The 21,322-nt window shown below is 37.2% G+C and overlaps 1 protein-coding gene across 5 annotated transcripts in view; it reads right to left on the minus strand.

Moving 5' to 3' along the window:
• Window positions 1–21,322, minus strand: part of LOC144306243 (cadherin-8) — a 358,000-nt gene that overhangs the window by 56,882 nt on the left and 279,796 nt on the right. For 4 of the 5 annotated variants that reach the window (XM_077885706.1, XM_077885704.1, XM_077885705.1 and 1 more), the window contains one exon: window positions 10,680–10,801. The exons of the other annotated variant lie outside the window; for it this stretch is intronic. In XM_077885706.1, coding sequence (XP_077741832.1) covers window positions 10,680–10,801 — 122 coding nt within the window. The remainder of the gene's footprint in view (window positions 1–10,679; window positions 10,802–21,322) is intronic. 5 annotated transcript variants of the gene reach the window in all.

Genomic DNA, 21,322 nt, shown 5'->3' on the forward strand with positions numbered 1-21,322 from the left:
ACAACTTCTTGAACCTACTGAACCAGAAAGCCTTGGGGTGGGACCCAGAAATCTGCATTGTAAACAGCCTTCTAGGTGATTCTGATGCATGCTGAAGTCTGAGAGGAACTGTTTTTCACTAAGGGAGAAGATTGGTGTTTACAGCTTCCTTATTATTATTCATTAGGAGAGTTTGTATTGTGTTGGGGAAAAAGTGATGAAATGGTGAATCTTAAAATCAACTTCCAAATAACCCATGAACAAGCTAAGAATTTGGCTTAAACCATTTTTGACACTTCATTTTATCTTAATGCAGATGCCTACTGTCTAGACATTTTATCTAAAAGTGGACACTCGGTAAATCACTTGAAGGACTTAATGCTATTAAAATGCATGAAGATACTCCTATCTAAAAGGCTGAAATTTTCACTGATGTAATAACATCTGAATACACTTAACTTTAAACAATGGGAGAAAAAGAACAGATTTATTCAAAGAAGTACACTCTACAGAGATTTTATAGGCACACTGAGTAGATGGCAAATGAAAATCACACGCATTTCCCCAGGTGAGCTGCTATGATGTCAGTTAACTTTTAGATAATTGGAATACTGTTTCAACGGAAATGACATAAAAATTTCTGGGGAAGTCAGAGATTTTTAGGAATATGTATATAACATTTAGTGTAAATATTTTTCCTTTCTGCCAGTAAAAGTTAGGATGCAATTGAAAAATCTAATGTTTAATAATTTACTGTGAACTAATTTCAAGGGAAGCTGAAAGTTTATATATAGAGAGAGACACCCTGATATATATGTGTATATATATTATATATATTTGTGATATATATAATGTGTATCTATATACATATATAAACTGGTATACATATTACATATATATATATTATATATCTGGAATGTTGGGATAAGGAAATGGATTTCAGGGTCAAGCTTTGAATTCTATGGGAGCAGACTATCCTATTTCTTGAGATTACTAGTTTGAAATGAAATAACCTAAGGCTTGAACTAAAAGAAGAAAAATTTTGAGCATTATGGGGCCACATCATAATTCTGACCATTTTATTAAAAATGGATTTGTTGTTTATCAACATCAAACCTTAGATTGTTTTCATTAGCAGAGATAAACTTTAGACTATTTTATGTTACTTCAAAAATATTAAATAACAGTGGGCTATCACTGTGTTAACTTTTTGAAAGGCAAACATCCAATAAACAAATACCTTTCTGATGATCCGATCTGTTTACAACCATTAAACTATCATGGGATCGGGGGTGCCCAGGGGCTCAGTGGTTGAGCATCTGCCTTCAGCTCAGGTGGTGACCCCGGGGTCCTGGGATCGAGTCCCACATCGGACTCTCTGCAGGGAGCCTGCATCTCCCTCTGCTTGTGTCTCTGCCTCTCTCTCTCTCTGTCTCATGAATAATTAAATAAAATCTTAAAAAGAACTATCATGGGATCTGTTAGAAATCTCATAAGATTCTACAGATATTACTAATTGATTTATTCTTAGGTATCAGGCATAATTATATATGATTGGTTGGATCTGTATCCCCCTCACAGCTGTAAGAACAGAACATGATAACTATTTAACATGTATTGCATAAATGAATGAGTGAATAAACGATGTCAGCATATTTTATCATCATCACTAATTCTCACATAACCTTGAGAAGTAGGTATGAAGAGATGATTGGGACCCTAGTGCATAAACAATTTGATATATAACATTTGATCCCAGATGTATCTAATAACTACCTGCACCCTCCTGCCCCGATACATGAGGCTGCCTCAAAATCTTGTAGACACTCATACATTCTGCACACATATTTCAGTTAAATCGGGGCTTAGACCTTCGATATCTTGGAGAGCACATAACATTGCACTCATCCGTTATTGTTCTTGTTGCTCATGCACTTTGCTTTGCGGGGATAAAGGTCCTCTTTTGATTCTGACACATGGCACCACAGAATGAACACTTAGAAGTCAGAGTTCCCTGTGAGTGTCGACAAGGTGAGAGAGGACTTTTGCAGCTTTAGGAATGCTTTCCAAAGCTTCTGGAATATACACCTGTGCTCTAGGAACACTCCACATTGATAGCCAAGGTAGTATCTGCAACCACAGCACACTGTCACTTTCTCAGATAGAACTTAATTTCCTTGTTTCTTGGCAAGTCTTTCTGTGGAGGTGTGAAATGGAAGGTGGTGTGGAAAGTGGGGTGAATGAGAGGGAGCCAAAGCTGCTGCAGGAAGGACAGCATGGTCTTTGGTTTTCTATTTATTCGTCTGCCCATTACTGCCAGCTTACGCCTGATTACCAATATTAGCTTTCCTGGAGTACTAATTTTGTTTCTTAGAGCAGGAGTTTTTAACTTGGGAAAGGTTGATCTATGAATGACCATCCTATGGTGCAAACCTTTCAACTTGAAAGTGAAGTTGAATGAAAGCACACATAGGAGGGGAAGGTCCATAGCTTTTCCCAGATGATCAGTGATTTCTATAACTGAATGAAATAAAATAGGTTAAGTACCATCCCCTAAACGAGGGGTCCTTGAAGATAAGTTATGCACACAAGAGAAGTCAAGTCATAACAATGATGATAAATTAAAAAAAGGAAATACTGGAATTTCAGAAATTATATTAAATCCACACAATGACCCAATTATGTTCCATTATTTCAAAAATGTATAATATAGTTCAAATATAAGCACTGTGCATAGCTATTTAATGGATAGTTCCTGGATATTTGTTTTATAATTGCATGGTAATCCAATCTCTACCAAGACTTTTTTTTTTTCCTACCTGGAGTGTTTTTCCATTCACCTGCCCCCCCCCCCCCTTTTTTCCCCATGAGGACATTCTTGTCTTTAAAAACCATTAGGTGGCTGTTCAAAGCATATACCATGGGAGCCTGACCTATGGAAAATACAACAGGAGGCTACAGCTATGATTTGATATGTCTCTTTTAAAGACTAAGTGAAATCCTTAGTCCTTTGGGCAGACATTGGGGGGCTGTGCCTGCATAAACTCATTTATAGGCCTTTTGATATTTTCTTCTGTTTCTGTTTCCTTCACTGCCCTTTCTCTTCCTAAAGCTAAGGTGAAGTGAAGAATGTGTTTATACAAAGTCTGGAGTTTCCAGTTTCTCATGCCCTTTTTTTTCTTCTGGACTCTGTATATTGCCTGTGTATTTTGTGCATCTCTGAATTAATGTTAAAAAAATATTCCATCACTTGCTCTGCTTTGGAAACCTCCATAACAGGGTAAAACCCACCGTTTCTAACATAACTGAGAAGACTCCGCTTCCTTTCAATCTTTTCTCTCCATCTTCCATGATACTACTTTGCAGGAATACTTCCTGATGCCTCCTTAACATCATAAACATCACTTCCTAGGCTGAGCCTGTGTGGTGTCATTTATCCTCCTGGAGCAGGATTTTTCTGACCGAGTTCCATATACCACTATTAACAAGTTTCCTCTGAAGGAAGTTGGAAAGATTTTATAATCAGCGGCGTTTGCTAAATGCCAAAGATCACATAGCCCTTCATGACTCATATGCACCTATAAATGCAAGGGAATCTTAGAGTTAAACAAAATAAGCAGAAGGCAATGTTGTGAATGTTTTAATCAAGTGCTTTGCAACCTTACGAGGTACACCACATACACACACACCCCACACGCCGCGCCATATTACGGATGTGTTACACCCTACAAGATTTTCTCAGGCACCCCTTTGAGAAATGCTATCCTCCAAAACTCCATCTGAAACCTAAAGGCCTGGAGGATTTCCCACTTGTGTGGAGGCATCGTGTCTGCATAGCTTGGTGGTCACTGCATCGCTTGCATGTGCATCCTTGCCCTTCCAAGAGTCCGTCAGCTCCTTTGGTACCACATCTTAACCAATATCTGTCTCTAGCACAAAGCCTAGACCTAAGGTCATGTACTATCAGGTGTTGATTTTACTTTCTTCAAAAACACGATCAACATGGCTTCTAAGAACAAATGGAAAGGAGCATACCCATGCGCCCGCCTTGCTTCCATCCCAAATTCTCGTTCAGTAACTTAGAGGTTGAATATAGTACAAAGAAAATATATTTGTATGAAATAGACCAAGATTTTTAAACAAGCCCTGATACCATTGTCTCTTTGGATCATTGATCTCACTTAGGTTAGGGGCCAGAAAAAAACACATGGAATTCGGAATCCCAGAAGAGGTTCAGCCGGTATGTACATCAGCTGCAAACATGACTTCACAAAGAGATTCAGACTGTATGTGTTCCTGTAAGTTGACTCGAACATATTTGAAAAAAAAAAAAGTCAACTCACAAATTCGTATGGAGAGGAATAAAGTACAAGCCTTCCCTTCAATCAATAAATAAAATAGTAGGAAATTATCAGAGGAAGAGTTATCCCAATATAAGGAACTAGATTGTCTTGTTATATTGACCCATTGAGGGACTATTTATAATGTTCTCCTCCAAATCAAACTCATGTAAATATAATAAGAGCAAAATAACAAAACAATGCTAATGAACTATATTTTGCTTTTTAGATTATGAGATTTGCTAAAATATATGCTAATAATAAGTATAATAATACAATTACTTATTAAGTACTTGATATTGCACTAGATATTTCTAAAATACGAGAGTTTAGTAGATGTTAAGGCTAACGGTCACAAAATTAGTAAATGGCAACGCTGTGACTCACAGTTTGTTCTAGTTTCAAATCCTTCCACTGTATTTTTTACTTATGTTTTCCCTTCTGTCAAAGGTGAGCTCTAAAAGTCATACTTCTGTTAATGACTATCTTGAATACGTTTTGTTACATATAATTTTTCCCAAAAAGCATTTTATGCATTCTACTAATTTACCATCTCCTTTCTCCATCCCCCAAAAATGAAAATAGTATTTTATGCATTTTGTTGAGGCCATCAATTTCATCTGTTTTAAAATCAATCCTGTCTCCCTCTTGTGTATGCAGATAGCTCCTGAAAGATGCCTGCTGGCAGGGAAGTTAAAATTAAATCTCCTAAATTTATTGTTTCATGAGTATTATAAAATGCCATATTTTAGATTCACTGTTTCACATTTATTAGAAAAAGACCAACAGAAATTTTAAAAATAAAGTAGCGAACTCATTCATTGCTGGTGTTTATCAACGGACAATTATTTTTACTTTTCTCCCTAAGCTTTATCTATTTTCACTGGAGATTTTGTGGAATGCTTGTGGATAAAGTGTCTTTATTGGTCACAGGAGCTGGGTTTTTTCCTCTTTGAAAATTGCTCACTCTTAATCAGAATCTTACTTCTAAGAAGTGTGCCACACAGGCAATGGAATCTCGAAGTCTGCTTCCTTGGGAAGCACCGAGAGATCCTAGAAAGTGCAAGGACTTGGGAAACCTATCTGTGCAACTTTTAATGGCCTTGGGGAACCCCTCACCCTTTCTCAGCCTCAGCACCCTTATCTGTAAAATGTGGTTGCCACACCCCCCGCGAAGCTATGATGTGACTGCATGTTGGACACCTGTCCATATTATGTCATTCACGTAAGCGCACAGCTTTCACAATTCCTAGTCTCCATCCCCCCTGCCACCCCCTTAGATCAGGCTACTGCCATCTTTTGCAATTACAGCCTCCTCAATGTTTTCCTGCTTAATTGCATGTGTGTGCCTTTTATTCAAAATAAGATTCTCTTTGTCCAAACCCAGTCTTGCTTATTGCACTCCTATGATTATACTTAGCACAGAGGTCTTCAATTCTTAAAAAAGAAAGCAAAAACAAACAAACAAAAAAAACCACCAAAGTCTTTCTCCCTTTGGGGTCTTTGTACAAACTTATCTTGCTAGCTAGAAGGCTCTTGCTTCCAGGTCTTAAATACCTAACCTTTACCTATTTTTTTTTTCAGTTTCAGCTTAAATGATACCCATTTAAAAAGTAACTTTCTCTGACAACGCTATATAAAGCAAATCTCTGTTTTTCTTTGTTCCCCTCTGTCTAGTTGTGCTAATGTTTCATTCAATCTAGTTTTCAAAAGTGAAATTATATTACAGATTCATTCTACTTTTTTTTTTTTTTTAATAAGCCCTTTTCCTCATTAAGTTCCATTAGGGGAGAACATTTTTGTCCTTTTTACATTGTTTCCCCAGGTCATATTACAATACTTAGCATCTTGTAGATGCACAAGAAATACTGTTCAACAAGTAAATAAATAAGTGATCTTTCATTTGAAGAGGTTGGTTTGTGCACTATGTGTGAGTAAAAGAAGGGTTTCCATGGTAATATCTGAGAAACTAGTTATTGAGATATTTGCCACTGCTGAATCAAATGAATTAGAACTGTGATTCTAAAATTTTGTGAATATTCATTACATGTCAAGCATTGGCTAGATACATATCTAGAAATATAAGATGTTATTTTCTTCCTTTTTTTTTTTTTTTTTGTTGGACCTATGGTATTCTTAGGATAAGCAAGCATCATGTTGGTCAGAGACAAAAGAGATTGATTAAAAGAGGTAAACTAGAGCCTTTTTTTTTTAACCCAGACGTCATTAACTTGATGCCAAACAGCACACCTCAACTTCTTTAGAGAGTGATAAAGCTCCAATTATTTGCCACTGGGTTTATTTATAGTAAAAGGGGAAGCTCCTTCCTGAAGGAAAAAAAAAAAAAAAGAGCTGAAGCAGTCTGTCATCGAACTAGTTCCCAAACAATACAATATTCTCTGTGGCTAAATAAGAGACCTTGACTCATACCTGGAAATACATTCTCGGTGTAGTCCTTGCATCAAGCAACCGTCTGGAGCAAATTATCCTAATTACATATGTATGGTAAGCAAGGGGTTAGCATCTGAAACAAAATCCTAGAAAGACTGTACTAAGGGGACAGGTTATGGAGGGCCCTCCGGCCAATACTGGTCACTAAAGTTCTCTGTTTTTTTTGCATGTTTGGTTCTGAGTGAGCTCTTGTCAAGCACACTGAAGGAAGTTGCTGGTCTCTCCACAGCTGTTACCTGCTCCTCCACCCGTCCAGCCAGATTACCATTCTCTTCAGAGAGAACCCGGTTTATCCCCAGCTGACTCCTTTTCAGCTCTTGATAGATGTTTCCTGTCTCTGGTGGGACGGGTCCTATATTAAGAGGTTCTTTCAGAAAGAGAGCTCCATTTCCCTTCAGCTCTTCAGCCTCCTTTCTGCCCGGAGGATTTGGGGCATGTTCATGCAATTCTATGATTTCTAATTTTATTACGTGTTTGCCAGAGAGAAAACTCTAGAAGGGAAAAAGACTGTTGTTTAGTTGTTTAGGGTGTTGTTTGCCACTAAATCCCCAGTACCTCCCCAAGTCCTGGTACATAGCTTGAGTTTAATAAAAATGTACTGACTGACCCAAGCCTGCCAACCTATTAGACATATAAACTGTAGTTACATATTTTGAAATTTTTTCAATTTCTAATTTTGAAATTTTAATCCAAAACATCATTTCTGTCTTGGCCAGTAGGGAGGAGTCAGTGGAAAAAATCTTTTTTTTTTTTTTTTCTGTTAAACTGAGGATCAAATGGTCAGTAGATGATCAGATCATCCCATGATTGAGTTGGAGACTAAAGGTATCTTAAGACTTTGAGTTGAGATAAATTACCTATAACTACTGGGGAAAATTTTATTTTAATAGAAATAACTAGCAACAGAAAATACCATATTAATGTTGCTTATGTAATGGAGAGGTTATTTGAAATGATTCTAGTGAAAAGCGATTCACACAGATTTCTGTATAATACGGACTATGAACTATTTCTGTCATGGGTGGTTGTTACTTAAGAAAAAAACTCAAGAAAATGTCATCTTTCCCTTCACAATAATGAAAAGGTGGGAAAAGCAGCCAGGAATCCCAATTCTACTTTCAAAGTGAACCTATGACAATTCTAGCACAGATGCATCACGTACTGGAGGTCTATGAATGGAGAAGAGGAAAGTGGCGTGCTTCCTTCCGTGTTAAAATTATTATTTATTACTTGATTCTTTAAATGAGTCCAGTTCAGTGGAAAAGGCTAATCAAGCATAGTAGGATTCTCTGTGTTCACGTTGATGGTGGTTTTCATCTCGTGAGATGTTTTAAAAACCTCCTCCTAGAGGTGTTCTCAGTCCAGAAGGTTTTTACAGACTGAGTTTTTTTAGTGGCTTGCCCTTGATTATGACTAGCGATCTCCAGCTGCATCCTTTCTCAGGAAGCTGATCCTCTTTGAGTTCAGCCTTAAATCCGCACCTTCCAGGCAAACCAGACATTTTAGAGTCGCCTACATTCCCTTCCCTGAGGCTGTTTCAAAGCAGGCATTAATGGTTGAAAATGCGATAGAACTATGAATTTAGTGCTAATTCAGTTATTGACATTTGTTTCTGATGAGTGTGTGATCACCTCGTAATGAATATTCTGATTTCAAAGTGAGTAAGTGTTTTTTGTGGTGTTATGAGAGATGATTGAAAGTGCATCTATGTTGAACTTTCATAAACACTATTTAGTGTCGATAACAAGTATGAATTTTGGAAAATGTTAAATATAAAAACGAGCTACTTGAGCCATTAAAAGTGACCTAGAAATGGTGTAATGAATCACACATGAGTTCTGACTAGCACAGAAGATGCAGGGATTGCAGGAGTTGTCGGAACAGCTTTGTGTGTATCGACGAAGTTTGGACAGTCAGTCATATGTCCAAAGTTTATGTGAACAGTCAAAAATCTGTTCTTTTATGTAAATATGAACTCTGATAAACATAACTAAATAGATTCACTGGAGGATAAGGTAATGACATTGTACAGATACACAACAAACACTTCTTCACAGAATGAGTCATTTTGATGTGCAAAAATCATAAAACAAAGAATCAACTGATTTTTTTTATTTTGATCTTGCAGAGGAAAGATGATGAAACAATGCATTTTTTTTTCTGAGGATAAGAACTGCTGAGGAATCATTAAAACCTTGGAAACAGTGAAAATCCACAGGGTAAACCTCCAGATTCCTGGAGGTCCAAAGGCACGCATATGTCAATATCACAAGTGAAGCCAATGTGGGAATTTTGAAATATCAATGCCATTGACTCTCTGAACTTGTGTGATGAGTTTTGCATGAAAATGGGGCTTTATTTAAATTCTAAAGCATTTGACAGATTCTGTGTGATCAAAAACGTCTGGCTTAGAAGTCTGTGGTTGGCTACATTACCCGGGGAACAATCTGGCCCACACAACCATACCCTTGAAACTAACCTGTGTAAATCGAACTCTCTTTGCCAACTCATCCGCCAATTTAGCCAGATGATAATTACTGCCAAACACACACCCCCCACATACACATACACTCTCTACCCTCAAAAGATTACAAATGAAAATGTTCAAAAGATATGATAGACGGCAATTCCACATGATGAAATCGGCAACATTTAAGTCAATGTTAGAATATTTTTAAGAGTGTATCACTGCTAAACATGAATATTTTGATTATAACAACATTTATGAGACCTAGGTATTTGAAATTAATCAGTTTTATTGCTAGAATCTTAGCTTTACTTGCTGTGTGTGCACGCACGTATTAGTGTCTTATTTTGGGAGATGAAAATGAGGCTAATCCTTCAGATCTAGGAGAGTAGTCTAAGGGAAACTGTCCACTGTTTCACAGGAGGGTAACACATTGATCTTTTGTAATAATTAAAGTATAGGGCTACAGTGCTATTCCTTTCTTTAGGTGAAAAAAAAATCTGACTCTTGTCAGGTAAGCTATTTGGCAAATAGTAAGTTTAATTCCTAACACCCACATGAGGCCCAAGAATAGTTGGATTAACAACTCCAGTGTCATGCTGTCAGCTGCTGTTTATTTAAATTAAAATGTCACCATCCAGAAATAAATTAGGAAGTTGAAAAACGATAAATTTCTTAAACATACAGTACTTTGGCACCTTGTTAAAATAAATGTATTACATTTGTGTTTTTTAGAACTTTACATAGACTATTTCCATTTTGACATTCAGAGTAGAGCAGGTTTTGTTTCTCTTTCTGTTCTTCTCTCTTCCTCCCTCCTTTGTCTTTCCTTCCTGTCTCTCTATTTCTTTATTATTTTGTTTTTTTTGTCTGTTTTCCTTGTCCCTATCTATGCTAAATAAGACAGGTTAAAAAAATTCATCAATACACAATTTTCAGATGCTTTACTTGCACGTCTAAAACATGCTGTTCATCCTATGATTATCTAAATCTACATTTTTACAGGTTGCAAAAAATCACTTTCCACCACTGGTCTTCCTAAGGGTTCCACTCTTAGGTGTTGTTCTTATGGTTGGTATGAAACCAATCTGCCCTCCCCGTGAGCTTTTCTCTTGTTTCCTGTCATGTGAAGGCAAAAATCTTACGCCCCCCCCCCCCCAGACCTCCCTGTTGTAGCCGTAGCCCGAGCTATTTTAAGATAGTTACTTGGCTGTAGGGTCATGGCACAGCAGGTGGTTCGACTTCAGGAGTCAATTTGGTCCTAAGTACGTAGAATTAACATCTCAGGAAGAAAAATGCTCCTTCTCTGTTCCCATTGGGATGTTTCCTGCCTGTGACTTTGTAGACCATAAATGATGAGATGCTCTCTATAATGCAGGTTAATCAAATATGAGACAGTTGTATACAAACATATTCAGCATTAACAACATGGAGATATTTACTTGGCCGGGTTTTCCATTTTCACATAAAAATGCCTCATATTCGGATGCGAATTCAGGGGCGTTGTCATTGACATCCAGCACTTTAATAGCAACAGGCACTCGTGATATCTGACTGTGGTTCCCTATGGGAAGGAAAAAATAACATCAGCATTGAGGGTACTTCATTTTTAACGTGCAACTCAACTTTCTTCTTGAAAGCATGTGTGTCTGTTTCAACTCCCCTTTAATTAGGGTGTTTTCAACATAGTGATGATGGAATCTGACCATTCAATAGGGAAAAACAGCATGAGCTTGACTGCTCGAGGTCTAAGTTAGGATTTCAAACCCCATTTGCTGGAGCTTAACTTGACAAAGACCATCTCTGAAAAATTTAGAGGTTTCCAAGATGAAGAGAGCTTTATTTTAATGCTAAAATCCATTATAGAAAAGAAAAAAAAATGCCCTATGCAACAAAGATTTATCTCTTTGTTTATCTTGGGTAGAACTCAAGCCACTTTTGTGCTATTGCCATATTTGACCGGCCATATATTAAAGGTGAACATCAAAAACCCAGGAAAAGGCCAGAACCAAATCACTTGTTGAGCGTGTTTCCTTAATAATGATAAAGATAATATTAAAGATGGGGAATCATACCTTTTATGAATTTTATTTTTTTAATCAAAAATTGACCTTGGGATTTTTTTGTATAAGATAAGCCTAAGTCATTTTAATATTGTCATTTTCATAAAGATTTTCATCAGTGTAAACAGATAATAATAATCTTCTCATCTTTCCAGGTCAATTCCAATAGCAAGAGAATTTAATATATAATCCTTAATCCTTAAGTCCTTAAATTTTAAAAGTTACACACACGCACACACATGCCTGCACAGAAATCTGGTGCACTGATCCACTGCTGACTTTGGCCATGTGATGATTTTTCATTTGTGATATATGCAATACAGTTTGTACCATGTAATAATCTTTTGATCTCTTATGAATTACACAGAAGGCATTGGTGATGGCCAATTATTTATTTGTGTTTCTACGGCACTGAATATTTATATGTAAACCAAGAGGGGGGGGAAGTGTATAGCTTTTGAATATGAAGAAACAGACTTGTTATTTGATATATCAAAGTCGTCTTTGTGGTAATTGATTAAATGCAGATCTCTAAAACCCTTCACTCATTTTTTTTTTTTTTGGTGTGTGTGTGATATAGGAAAATATTTCTAAATTACGCACTAAAATAATCTTAGCCATATTATAAATTTATAGTTGGTTAAACCTACTGGCAATGCTACAAGATTTGAATTTAGTTAACTAGCATGGCTACTCTCCAATATTCTAATTTGATTAACTATAGATGGATGAATATTATTCTGTGGAATCCCTACCACCTCAGTCATGGAACATAACCTCGCTTCCTGAAAATCAAGCCAATGGTCTTAAATGTCTCACCTGATAAACCCTTTCTCTTTTACTATCCTATCTCTAATAAATGAATTTATTCTTCATTTAGAGAGGAATCGTGGACCTCTCTAGTTTTGATGGAAAGGGAAGTTTTAAAAAAATTACTGGATCCTAAGTCAAGGAACTTACATTTTATGTTTATTCACTTGTATAAGATGGATAAATATGGTATAAGGTTTTTAAGATAAAGTACAATTATATCCTTAAAGATTTATACTTCTTTTCTAGCCTGATCATTACCTGAATAGCAGCTGCTAGAGCATAAAAGGGAATATACTGCTTGCCCTAAACAGCAGTGTTTGGGGTTCTACTTTGCCTTCTACTCCCTACATGATCCTAAACAAGTTACATAACCTCCTTTTATTCCAGAGAAAATGGAAACTGAATAACTTTATTTCCAGAATCATAAAACTTAAGAAAAAACATCAAGTGCTCAGACAGTATTAGCACGAAGTCAAGGTGACTTCAGCCTTTACCCTTTGTGGTTGTCAACGTGATGAGCTCAAGCATACTGTTGAGTATATACAATGGGATATTTACATTAGTGGGGGATCCCTGGGTGGCGCAGCGGTTTGGCGCCTGCCTTTGGCCCAGGGCGCAATCCTGGAGACCCGGGATCGAATCCCACATCGGGCTCCTGGTGCATGGAGCCTGCTTCTACCTATGCCTGTGTCTCTGCATCTCTCTCTCGCTCTCTCTGTGACTATCATAAATAAATAAAAAAAAAAATTAAAAAAAATATATATATACATTAGTGTATCATACAATCCTATGTAAATTATAGCTAGATCGAATAGAGCTATAAATCACATTCAATTCAACGTAGTTTTCATACTTCAGGTGGGGAGACTGACATTCAAAGGAATGTACGCGTTTACCAATATTATTCAGTTAAAAATTCACCCCAAGATGCAGCTTTGGCCTCCCAAACATGAGACCTTTGCACAGTATAATACTGATGAAGTTCAAAACAAAGTACAGTTGTTAAAGGTAAATAATCACTGCCACTTCTTCGAGAATACATAGTTTTCTTAAAAATACTTATGAATGGCCACTATTTGAAGTTTGGGTCTAAATATCAAATGCCAAAATGGTTATATCCTTAACATTCTCAGAACTGTACTAATAATCTGCAAGCCTCCCTGAAGAGACTGAACAATTTAAATGTCATTTTTTTAGCCCAAGTACTATACTAATTAACCCAAGCAGAGTCCCTTCAACTGGTGAATTTTATTTTGTAATTTTTTCTGTATCTCCATTCTGTAAGTTGCTTATTTAGCCTTCATTTCTCTGTTCCACATCCTGGACCAACTCTCCATCCTTTATATATAAATGATGACAGGAGCCTTCTGTTAGGTTGTCTTCCATCTCTCTACCCTTCAATGAACAGATAGCCAATGATCAACATAGGCTTCATAAACTATATATACAGTATAGACAGTGAAAAATAAGTGCATAGTCTTTGGAAACTGTTAAGTACAAGGAAAAGCTGTCTTTAAACATGATTTTGCTCCTTGTAAAGTGAAGATGCCAACCTTGAGGAGTCAGATTCACAGGCAATGGTTGATTGGGTCAAGTCTACCAACAAATAGCCTTTGTTTTCCCTCTACGCTGCACACACACCTGACAGGCAAACACGCATACACAGATTTCGCTTTTCTCCCATTTTGTCAAGGGACGGTTAGAGTAAAGCCTGTGTTCTTTTCTCCTCTTTTCCTGGTCTCAGAGCTGCAAATAATTGCAATAGTCTCCTAGATGGCCAACAGTTGGTAAGACTCCAGCATATACGATAAACACTCCATAAGGTGCTTATTGGGCTGACTCTCAACATTAAGTGCCACACCTTTCCTCATGTGTAGTGTCAGAGATAAGGTGGTATTTAACTGTTCCGGGGCTCAGAGCCTTGGAATAACATCTTTCTGATTTTTTGGTTAGAAGTGACATGGGATGGGGATCTGTAAGTACTGTTAGAAGATCATGAATGACAGAATGTTGTGCCAGTTATGATACTTAATAGGTCCTAGCACTTCCACAAGTAAATAATGTCTTGTAATCCAATGGACGGACAATGGGCATTTTGGAAATGATTATGTATTCTTCTTTGCTTTGGCCTATGGAAAACTGAGAACTCAATGTGGAATCTACCGCTCATAACTGTAATCTCATACTATGTACTTTGTGTATTATGTTTACCGAAATTTAGTGTATTTTTACTCTTGATAATTGCCCAAATGTACTAAATTAATTGTTTATACAGTGGACTTGGATATATTTTTAGGTGTTTCCTTTTAATTTAGTAGTTTATAGTATGCCTGACTAAAACATTTAAACCTAAACTGTACATCTTGGCACTGAAAAATGATATGCTGGTGGATTATGACAAGACAGGCTTTCTGTAGCCTTAGCAGCATGATTAAAACATACTGGTCAGTTAACCTGAACTAACAATGTAACGTAATCCCTTCTCTTTATAACTGTTGAATTCCTTGTTAGCCTTTAAGACTGGGCCCAAATTACATTTCTTCTCCCAAAGCCTTTTTAACAAACAATTTAGGTTTTTAAGAAAAAAAAATTTTTTTTTTGTTTTCTATATTTTGACTTGTGTCATGCCAGCATGAGGAACACCACCATCCCATTTCCCAGAAAAAAACTGGTTTAAAAAAAAAACATGTATTTTAAATTGAAGTCTTTGGAAAAGGTCCTAAGGACATATAGCAAATAAAAACATTTATTCTAGAAAATCTACAAAACGTTGGTAAGATAGGTGTTATTTGAACCAATATTTGCTCATTCCCCCTACTCCTAGAGCTCAGGAAGATCAAAAATACCCTCTGGACTAAAATAATCATGAACACAGGGCTCCCTCACCCCCAGGCTGCTAGTCAAGGGCTCTATGCCCAGGAGGGGCAGGATGTTAGCATTTCTCATCCTGCTCAGATCTCTGTTGCAGAGACGGTTTTGGGCAACTGCAGGTGGGACTGGATTTCTTCTACCAAGTCTCTACTCATGGTTCTACATTGGACAAGGATGGGATAATACTATCACAAACTAGTTCCTGTCCTAAGAAAACCCCCAAAAAACAAAACAAAACAAAAAAAAACAAAACAAAAAAACCCAAGTATATATGAAATTAATTTAGTTGTACATGGCTCCTTGAATTCATTCTTCAGCATATTATAAGGTAAAAGCTCAAGGAGGTTTAAAAAGCTCACAACTATTACTCAGCCATTAGAACCACTTGCTTCAACGTGGATGGAACTGGAGGGTATTATGCTGAGTGAAATAAGTCAATCGGAGAAGGACAAACATTATACGGTCTCACTCATTTTGGGGAATATAAATAATAGTGAAAGGGAAGAGAGGGGAAGGGAGAAGAAATGGGTAGGACATATCAGAAAGGGAGACAGAACATGGAAGACTCCTAACTCTGGGAAACGAACTAGGGGTGGTGGAAGGGGAGGAGGGCAGGGGGTGGGGGTGAATGGGTGACGGGCACTAAGGGGGGCACTTGATGGGATGAGCACTGGGTATTATTCTGTATGTTGGCAAATTGAACACCAATAAAAAATAAATTTATTATAAATAAATAAATAAATAAATAAATAAATAAATAAATAAAATAAAAAGCTCACAACTCCCTTGTGAGATTTTTGATAATACCCTTTTGTCATTCATTCACTTATTCTTTCATCATTCTTCAGTTAACCAGTAAATAATTTCATTTGTATTCCCAGTTACTAAGACAAAGCTATTAGCAAGGAATCCACAGTATTCTAGGAAATACAATCATTTTTTATACCTTTATCTATCTACAGAATACTTTACAAAGTGCTGCAGAACAACACAGGAGGCGAAGTCATTGTCCTGCAGTCACAGGAAAGATTTAAAGGAAGAAATGACCTTTGAATTAACTTTAAATAATGAATAGAAGCACCCTAGGTAAAGGAAGGTGGAAAGATCTTTCAAATAGAGTTAGCCACATCTGCAAAGGCCCAGAAGCTCAGAGACGATGCCATCACCAATACATCAGTAGCCCCAATAGTGAGAGCGTCCAGAGAAGAAGTTGGTAGTGATGCCAGGACACAGAGTTGAGGCCAACTCAGGAAGAGTCTTCTGTTCTATGCTAATGAGTATAGGCTATATCATGTGATCTTGGTCAAGCCATAGAAATATTCTTGGTGAGATTTACAATTTTAAAATATTAGCTTAAAGAAGACAGGTAAGAAAAGACGCTTGGTTTTATTTTGTTTCCCTAAGTATATATCAGAAATGTACTGATTATTTCTTGAACCTGTTAAAACTGGGAGAAAAACAATAAAATAATCCAGAAAACTAGTCCCTCATGTCCCCCAAATACCCCCCAAACGTGTTAACATTATCTACATTAGATGAACACGCACGATTGAAATTACTGCGAGTGTCATATTTAAGTGCTGAAGATTCACTTTTATCTAAACTAATGAAATGATGGCAGTTCAAATTTTAAAGATATTATAGAGCAATAAAATTAATTAGATAAGCTTCTGAGGAAATTATTCATGTCCTTTGTGACTGGCCCCAAAATGTTTGCCTTTCATCTGATACACAAACATTAAATATAAAGATATTATAATTAGAAACTTGATTAGCATTCATTAAAGATTAATTTTCTAAACACAAGAGATGCGACAAAGTGGTCTGGAAGGAGAAACCCGTTTCAATTGGCCACGAAAGTCAGACCGTTTTCACATACGATGGGAGGAAAAAAATGGAATGGCACCTAGTGTAAACAACTCCTTGACTTCTACCATTTGAATCGTAGTGACTTCCTGTCACCTCTGTGTCACAGAGCCTCATGAATTGCCCATTAATTTTGCCCTTTTATAATCAAAGGTAATGGCATACTGCCAAGTCTAAGTTACTTGGGAATTTGCTTCTAACTAGTTTCCATGAGCTGTTTTTGCAGGCATCGATTGAAATAAACAGCCTCTCCTTTCAGACTGTAAGAGAGAAAAAAAAATGATTTGACAAATTTAGATATACTGGTGGGGCTCAATAAATAATTCTAGAGCCTTCTACAAGGAGAAGGGTGGAAGCCATGAGCAGTAAATTATAGTCAACAGGGGAATGCAAAATAAGAGAATTTATAATTGAATAGGGATGAGAGGAACAGTGGAGGTTTATAAAATAGGAAGATGTGAACTGAATATGTGATGGAAAAAGACAGCGAGTTCGGAAACTTAAAACTGTTGAGAATGTGAAAGTCCTGGAAAATAATTTCAGCAGCAGATGTCAGCTCCTTAGTGACTAGAGATAAAACTTTTTGAGATCTACTATGCCCACCAATGACATGATAATTTCTAAATTGTTAAACTAGATGGTTTACCAGTCTATAGATTATTAAACAGGAACAACTTAGAATGTAAATAACCAGGGATACCAGCAGGGTAGAGATGCTCCTGAGGACGTTTGGTTTTTCTCTTGACAACGTATGCTCATGTGTTACCCTTTCACTGTCATGGCTGATGTTCAGGCTTTTGATCCCCTCCAATGCATACCAAGACATTCCTGCCTTCTAAAATGCACCCAGGGAGCAGCTGACCACCAGGATTTTCATGATTTTCTGTTGTAGTATTATGAGAATTTCAGCAAGCCAGACTATAAAGAGGAGGCATTCTATTTTACTTCTTAAAACCTGTCCTATTTACAGAGAGTACTTCAGAATTAAATTAGAACTTGAGTCAGATGGGGGCTTTAGTATCAAATAAATAAAGCTCCTAAGTCCTACTTTTCTATTACCTAAATAGTAGTGCTCTTGAGAAAGGGAGAGAAATGCTCTCTTTCCCCGAGAAACTCGTGGACTTAGACATATTTCAAAATGGTTTAGGCTCCAAGGGGAAAATGGCTCCTAAGGGTGACTCTGGTTCAAGTCTTCACTGGCCCCTGTCTGGGTCTCCTAGCGGACTGCCGAAGAGCATGCTACGTGGCTAGACCTTTTTCAGATGCTCTCCAAATGGGGAGATAATGCGTCGTTCTCCTTTCGTACATTCGTCTTACGTGAACCTGGAAATTGGAGAGTCTTGCATACCCACGTGGCAAGTCCTCCACTCCACCATTTTCCTCTTCTCCACAGTAACCCTCATCCTTTTCCTCAGATCAAGAGGTGAGGTCCTTAAAACTAAGTAATTTATGGTTGTACTCTTTTGATGCCATGGGAAAAAATCTTCAAGCCGCTGAGGTGTGAACTAACTTTTTGAACCTCTTGCATCCTATATTTTTATTAACCGTAAAATCTGAACAGTCACATTGTAAATAGACAGCATCTATGATGGTTTATAATGAAAAATCAATAATAATGAGAACAGAGTTAGATTTTCCACTTTTCTATTAATACCTGTTATAATAAAATATTACGTACTTTTAATTCTGGAGGCTTTACAAATTTGGTTTCCCTGTCCTTATACTTGTTGCCGCAGGTATGTGTGTGTGCATGTGTGGTTTTTAGTGTGTTTTGTTTGAGGTGTGCTGCTCCGTTCTACAGTATTGTTTTTGCCCAATTTTTGACTCGGATAGTGACTTTTTTTTTTTTTTCAAGATTTTGAGAGTGAGCGTGAGAGAGAGCATGAGCAGGGGGAGGGATAGGAGGAGAGGGTGAAGCAGACTCCCCTCGCGTGCACATGAGACATGTGCACACATCCACACCCAAAATGGTGCCCAAGGTGTAGATGGAGTCAAGGCCTCACCTCAGAAGTGGTGTGTGTGTCCGTGAGCGCACAGACCCCAGGGGAAGAAAGCTGCTTCATGCCGGCCCGAGACACTGGACACACACACACACCCTCACGGCTGTCGACTTGACCTCCCCGCGTGGCAATCCTGGTACCTTGTTTCTTCAATTTTATTTAACATCTCTGGAAGACAGCAGGTGCTGTGCTTTTTTTTTTTTTTTTTTTTTTTTTTAGATATTTATTTTTTTTGAGAGGACGCACAAATGCACAAGCAGGGGGAGAGGCAGAGGGGGAAGCAGACTCTCCACTGAGCAGAGAGCCTGATAAGGGACTTGATCCCAGGACCCTGAGATCATGACCTGAGTCGAAGGAAGACGCTTAACCAACTGAGCCACCCAGGCGCCCCTCAAATATTGACTCTCTCTTGTGCAGTCCTAAATAAGTTTCTAGCTTTGTTACATATTTCCTCTTTCTCCCAACTGTAACAGATGAGGGAATAAAATTGGGTTGAGTTTATAACTCCCATGTCCTCTTTGATAATCTAAGTAAGTCCTCTTTGCAAAAATCTCTCATTCTACTCTGCCAACAAAATTGCATTATGCCTTTATTACCAAATCCTCAGTGGTTTTTCTTTTCCCTCTAATTATTTCAAATAGGATTGATTCAAGATTATTGGAACTGAATATCTTGAAGTTACTTTGACAAGGCAATTCAGCTTAAACCCCTATATATTCAAATCTTAATTAGGGAGACTCCTACTCTTGGAGGGATTAATGCAAAGATGTTCCCAATATTCAGTTTAAGTGTTCCTTCAGTATCAGCTTATAATAACAGCTGTGCTCCAAAACGTGTACGTGCATGCACACAAGAACAAATACACTTTATTAAAAAAGGAAACTAATACCGTGAACTGCCCAGCATTTGTTGCATGATCTGCTATGTACGACCCCTTTGGGTTTTGTTGGGTTACTGTGAAGATACTTTCTCTCAAATGTAAATATGATCTCAGAGTAGGTATGGACTGAAATCAACTGATGTAAGTTAAATCATAGCACGTAGTATAGAAGTGGCCATTCTTGAACATCCAGTGAGTCTAAAAAAAACGGGTATGTTATATGGATTCCAGTCATCTTGTCCATATTTATCCAAAGCTAAGAAGTGGAAAAGCTAAAATGTGAATCCACGGCAGTGGGCAGTGTGGCCAACAAATAAGGAAACAAACAGAAACAAAACTAATTACTAAAATACGCTACATAGAAAACGTTATCTTAAAATGGAACATTTTCAATCTAAATCTCTTCCCAAACAATACAAGACCATAATAAATCAACAAACAATACTTCAAAAGGTTTGATTTTTCCATTAACATGCAATTTTCTATTAGTGAATTTATATATAGATATAGTCGCCATATTAAAAACACAATCCCGGGGGGACTCCCTTAAATTTTTTGTGTGGGGTCAACTTTTGTACTTGAAGACAGTTATGCAAACAAAGTGTATAAAGCTCAAGGTTTTATCCCCATAGAATCTTATAACACAAACAAACCCATGTAACTATCATCCAGATATATCCATTTAGCATCACTAGCTCCTCAAAAGCATCTCCTGTACCCCATGTCAAGACCCCATGTCATGTACCCAGTTGTCAAGACTTAGGGTAACATCTTCAGTAACTTAATACTACATTAATTTGCCTTCTTCAGGATATTTTAAAAATTGAATTAATAGATTGTACACTGGCTTCTTTAGCTCGATGATTCCCATGGTTGTATGTAATCAGAGTTAATTTTTCCCATTGTTTGGAAAATAATTTCATAATATAAATATACTACAATTTATTTGTTTATTATCTTATTGGTGGACATTTGGGTACTTGAGTTTCAGGCCTGTTTGAAAAGTACAACTCTAAATATTCCATGTATATCTTTGGGTGCATAGATAAATGAATTGAGCTACATTGCATATTTAGGAATAGAGCGAAAGATTATAGGATATGCATTGCTTCAACTTTAGTGTGTGTGTCCAAATATTTTTCTAATGAGGATGTGCACTTTATACTCTGACCAGCAATGTGTAAAAGCTCAGGCTGCTGTAAGTCTTCACCAACACCTGGTAAAGCTAGTTATTTATGATTTTTTGATTTTAGTCATCGTAGTGATGTGCAACTGTATTTCACTTAGGTATTAATTCACAGTATCTTGATGGTTTGATGCTAAGAAACTTTGTTGGTAATAAGTCTACTTGGATATCCTCTTTGGTGCAGTCCGTGTTCAGATTCTTGCATTTTGTGATGCGGTTGGTTTATGTTTATGTGTCAAGCACGTTGTACGTTATGAATAGGAGTCCTGCGCTAGATGTACTATCATTGCCCCTTCCCCCACTGTGTGGCTTAATTTTCTCCACTTTAGTAGACACAAATTATTGAATTCCTCTCACTGTCTTGTGGTTTTCTGTTTAGAGGTCTCACACATCATTCTTTAGGTTC

The sequence above is a fragment of the Canis aureus genome, chromosome 3 (genome assembly GCF_053574225.1).
Source record: "Canis aureus isolate CA01 chromosome 3, VMU_Caureus_v.1.0, whole genome shotgun sequence".
In the NCBI taxonomy this organism is placed as follows: domain Eukaryota; kingdom Metazoa; phylum Chordata; class Mammalia; order Carnivora; family Canidae; genus Canis; species Canis aureus.